Source organism: Cupressus sempervirens, chromosome 3 (genome assembly GCF_028749045.1).
Source record: "Cupressus sempervirens isolate cs-2001-9-10 chromosome 3, ASM2874904v1, whole genome shotgun sequence".
NCBI classification, from domain to species: Eukaryota; Viridiplantae; Streptophyta; class Pinopsida; order Cupressales; family Cupressaceae; genus Cupressus; species Cupressus sempervirens.
In genome coordinates, this window is record NC_143120.1 from 188,965,097 (window position 1) to 188,970,451 (window position 5,355).

General features: G+C 35.3%; 1 protein-coding gene across 1 annotated transcript; it reads left to right on the forward strand.

Moving 5' to 3' along the window:
* Window positions 1–3,159: 3,159 nt before the first annotated feature.
* Window positions 3,160–4,492, forward strand: LOC149565441 (endochitinase 4-like). The gene is made up of 3 exons (XM_089818970.1): window positions 3,160–3,606; window positions 3,693–3,810; window positions 3,926–4,492. The coding sequence occupies exons 1-3, from the start codon at window positions 3,174–3,176 to the stop codon at window positions 4,221–4,223; spliced, it is 849 nt and encodes a 282-aa protein (XP_089675096.1). The 5' UTR covers window positions 3,160–3,173; the 3' UTR covers window positions 4,224–4,492.
* The last annotated feature ends 863 nt before the right edge of the window (window positions 4,493–5,355 follow it).

The window sequence follows — 5,355 nt, forward strand, 5'->3', positions numbered from 1 at the left end:
TGCCATACGCTCCAAAAATTACCACTTCTTGTTTGCAACCACTCTTTTACAACACTTAACATTGGACAGAAAGTGTTCCATCAGATATAAAGAAATATGCATGATAAGACAGTACTATTGAACTATTTGCACTCGTACATGCAATGTGCCATTGAGATGGAAATAATTTCATTGATTGAATCTGCAAGATCATTTACATTCTCAGCCACTCATAAAGGGTGCAAATGGAAAGAGAGAATAGAAAATGCAATTGTCAATGTCTTTCCCTAATATTATACTATTCTAGATGAGGATACAGATCATTTTGAGACATTTTGTTGGAGTGAGCTTCTTCTATAAAAGTATTTTTGGACTATCTCGCTAGATATAGGTCTCAAAAAAAATGAAATTGTTTCAAATTGGAGACAAATGAACTAAAATAAATATTGTGTGTGGCATGTTGATCGTGTGATTAATATAGAGGTTGATCATGAAGAGAAAGATGATATTGACAATGAGGTAGATATGAGAAATACGATTTAGATGGATGAATGGGAGTTGCTATCACAAATGGGACTTACAAGTGGTGAAAATATAAATGTTATTGAAATTCTTGGTCAACATGACTTTGACAATATTAACAGATGGGATGACTGTTCTATACTTGTACAATTGCACAACACGATAGACAGATTCATAAGTACAAATAAGATGTCCCAAAAAGATGAACAACCCATATTAAAAGGAAATGCTTTGTTGTATCCATTGTCTCTAAAAAAAGAACTATCACTTACCATTATTAAAGAACATTATAGTATTAATTCCTCCAAACAACCCTTTCACATGATCATACAAGGAACAACAGGCATAGGAAAATCATAGTTGATACATTGTATTAGACATTCACTTTGGATGTTAGCATTACGAAAAAAATCCACTCCTTGTTGTTGCTCCTATAAGAATTGATGCATTCAATATACATGCCTCAACTATACACAGTGCTCTTAAGATACCAATAAGAAAAATGCAGCCACTGCGAAGACAATCTCTATGAGTATTTCAAGAAGACAAGAGACATATAAAATAGCTCCTTATCGATGAGATGAGCTTCATAGGACCTAAGTTACTTTTAAAAATTGATATGAGATTGTGTGAAGCTTTTCCCAATCAACAACAACTAAGCTTTGGGGGAATATCTATAATTCTTGTTGGTGACTTGGTACAACTACCACCTATTATGGACAATCCAATGTACATATCCCACTCTAATGCCCCATTCCTATGGGATCAATTCAAAACAATCATCACATTGACAACCATCTTTTGTCAACAAGGTGACACTCAAATCCAAATTGACTTTCGTCAAATTTTACAAAATATGCGCAATGTAGTAGCAACTAAGAAAGATTGGGAATTACTAATGCTACACACAAACATATCAATGTGTACTTCCAAACAAAATGAATTTGACCAATCAATGTACCTTTACTCTACAAACAATCTAGTGCAAGTACATAATAGAAAAATGCTTAAATTACTAAATCATCCTATTGCACTTAGTATTGCTCAAAAAACACACATAAAGTCAAATGATGGAAATGATGTTGATCAACTTCCCCTGGAACTCCTCCTATGTAGAGGCCAACAAATAATATTAACAACAAACCTTTGGATTCAAACAGGTCTTGTTAATGGATCTCTAGGGGAGGTGCTAGACATTGTGTACACAATTGGATCTAAACCTCTAGATTTACCTTTGTATGTTGTTGTGCATTCTAATACTTATAATGGTACACCTTGGAATGAAGCTGACCCAACAAGTTTACCTATAACACCTATATCCCTTCATAGTCATAGGAAAATACCCATGTCTATGGCATGGGCAATCACCATCCATAAATCCTAAGGAATGACACTCCACAAAGCAAGAATTGATATAGGCAAAATAGAAAGTCAAGGACTGACATTTACAGCTATATCAAGAGTCAAATCATTAAATGATCTTCGTATACAGCCGCCATTCTCCATCGATCAGTATGCAAGAATGCAAAATAATCCATACATAATTATTAGAAAAAGGGAAGAGGCTTGACTACAACAATTATCATTATAGTGTTGAAAGGTACAAAGTTTCACAATTTTCTAGCTTACATACATAATAAAAATTTCCAAGCAATATATTCTGCTCATCCATATATTTTGCTTCATACGCAAGAATGCAAGATAAACATACACAATGTTCAGTATCAAGAAGGGGGAAGAGAGTCGACTATGACATCTATCATTATAGTGTTGAAAGGTACAACTTGCAATTTTCCAATTTATACACCAAAGCTCATTTTTGTAGCAATATATTTTCCTCATACAAATAGTTGAAATATGTGCATTTTTTTATCGATATCAAGTCACATCATTAAATTCACTTTGGTAATTGAACTTTTCTCTCTTTTTATTTTGTAGGTATACATTTGTGGAACCTAGAGTGTCTCAGATTTGTAGCTTCATATGAAGAAGGTTTTCCACTAGAGGAGTATATAGCATCCTCGACCTACATGTTACTCAAAATAATATTGTAATGTCGAATGAATTAATTGGAAAGCATTTCCAATTTCATATTTTATTGGTCAAAATAATATTCTAATGCTGAATGAAATAATTGAAAAGCATTACCCAATTTCATATTATATAGCATAGAGAAACACTACCTAGTCCCACAAGATAACAAGTTACTATACATTGAATATTTCTTTTAATTCTACAAATCATTATTTTTCACATATATAACTTATAATATATATTCAATTATTTATAAATAAAAAATATATTGAACTATCAGCATATCTCTTGCACCTCCTTCCGGTGCAAGTGCTAGTATTAAATCACTGACTTGACTAAGGCCAGGGTATTTTCGTCGCAATTTCGTGGAAGTGACTTTCGAAAAGATTGTGATGCAAATAATTGTACTACTGTGGAAATGAGCTGATTTTCCACTTTGGAGATGACTGTCGGTGAACGGGACATGATCGAGTCATAACATTCATGGAAAATTCTGCTACAAATAATAGCGGTCTTCAGGAAATTACGGGGCTGCGTGACCGTGACGCCAAAGTGTGCCTTACCCTGTTTTATACGTAAGTAGACGATACCCATTATAAATAAGGGCGGCAGATTGAGGAGATTAAACACAGAAAGCCATGGCTACGCATGGTAGTAAAAGCAAGATCTTCTGGCTTGTTGTTTTGTTAGCCTTTGCCGATGTGGGGTTGTGTCAAAATTGTGGATGTAGCAATGGACTCTGCTGTAGCCAATGGGGATACTGTGGAAGTGGAGACCCCTACTGTGGGACTGGCTGTAAAGAAGGCCCCTGCTATTCTTCTTCTCCTTCTCCTCCTTCTCCTTCCACTACCTCTGGTGGAGGAGGAGGGGGAGGGGTGTCTTCAATAGTTTCTTCTGACGTCTTTAACTCTTTTGTTGGAGGTGACTGCGTAGGAAATGGGTTTTACACGAATTACGACTCCTTCACTAATGCTGCTAATGCTTTCAACGGCTTTGGAACGTCTGGGTCTTCCGATGTTAATAAGAGAGAAGTTGCTGCCTTCTTTGCTAATGCTGCCCACGAGACTGGAGGTAACATATTAAATATTCCGAATTTCTATCTATTTTAAGTTTATGTTGATGGGACCAGTAGTAATAAATGGGCTCATGTATAATAGGGTTTTGCCACATCGACGAGCAGGATCCTCCGCAAACTTACTGTGACCCCTCAAACACACAGTATCCCTGCACTCCTGGCAAGAGTTATCATGGCAGAGGCCCTCTGCAGCTCTCATGGTCAGTAAACATTCATTTTCAATTCCTACGTAGTTACTTTTTCAAGTTTAAATCAATCTGATATACTAATGATCCATAGCCAATATACTCATGTAAATGTAAGTGATGATGACAGGAATTATAACTACGGAGCGGCAGGAAACGAGCTTCAATTTGACGGGCTGGGCAATCCAGAGATAGTGGGCAGTGATTCGGGCATCTCGTTTAAGACGGCGGTGTGGTTTTGGATGAAGAACAGCGAATGCCACACAGCAATCACGTCTGGGGAAGGAGGTTTCGGAGGGACGATCAGAGCAATCAACGGTGGGGAATGCGGCGGTGTAAATGATGCGGCTGTCAGCAGCAGGGTTAATTACTTTCAGAAGTTTTGCCAGCAACTCAATGTCGATCCAGGACCCAATCTGCGATGTTAATGATTTTGCCTTCATCTCTCTCCACTATCGTTAATTCCTGGGTAGTTGCCATGAATTCAGATCACCTCCATCTCATTACTTTACCAAATAGACAATGTAGTAAGTGTTCTGATCTCATTAAGATCAGCTATGTATAAGACAGCGATGCAAGCAACCTCCACCTCCTTTCTTCACCAATTACCATACTTTACCAACAATAAGTGTTTGGATATCCGACTACTCATACATATACATATATATACTTCATATAGATATGTTTGATGCTTTAATTGTGCTCAACGTGCTTAAACTTTGGCATAAATATTGTTTGAGGTGAAATATTTTTCTTTATCGGTTTTAGATTGGTCATTGTTTGACCTAGTTTAAGATTGGGTGCGATTTATTCTGGTTGAATCATTTACAAGAAACATGATATAGTGAATGAATTTAGTTCATAAATACATAAGGATCTATGTGGTATTAACATTACTTTGGTGAATGTAATCACCATGGAGAACATAACAATGTAAATAGAGAAAATTCACAATTATCTTAGCATAGTTCTCCAATATATTTTTCAAAAATGAGAGGAGCAATCTTTATATAAAGATTTCAAGTGCAATAAATGTCTTAAATTAAATCAGAATTAATGGTCCAAGTTGAACCCTATAAGCTCTAATTAGAGTTCATGTCTTATCATTGAATGAGTTTCAAGAATCACATAAGGAGCCAATATCAAGATTTTAAAATAATGACAACTAACTAAATGACACCAAAACATGGGTCAATCATAATAAAGCATATAGACTACCAACCAATGAGAAAATAGTTTTCCGTTAAGGCTCACATCAAATTATTATCCAAAATAATATTTCCTTTACCCCTCTCTCTCTCTCCTCCTTTACCAATTTGATAAACATGAAAACCATACTATTGAGCTCATTCATTGGAGATATGGGTGTATTTCAATTTCTTCAAATTTCTAAGTTCATTTTAATTGTATTCTAGTAATTGTTTTCTACAATTTAACTTCATTATTCATGACTCAAGTCTTCAAGAATATGAAAATTAAACTTAGTGCATGCATTATATCAAACATAATTGTTGTTAAATACATTAAATTTGCAAAAAATTCCCATACATTGGATTTTCT

What these genes read in the sequence shown, in the direction of transcription:
- LOC149565441 (XM_089818970.1), top strand. Translation starts at nt 3,174, where the DNA reads ATGGCTACGCATGGTAGTAAAAGCAAGATCTTCTGGCTTGTTGTTTTG. An exon ending in TGCTGCCCACGAGACTGGAG is followed by an intron (nt 3,607 to 3,692) that starts GTAACATATTAA and finishes CATGTATAATAG; the next exon opens with GGTTTTGCCACATCGACGAG. An exon ending in GGCCCTCTGCAGCTCTCATG is followed by an intron (nt 3,811 to 3,925) that starts GTCAGTAAACAT and finishes TGATGATGACAG; the next exon opens with GAATTATAACTACGGAGCGG.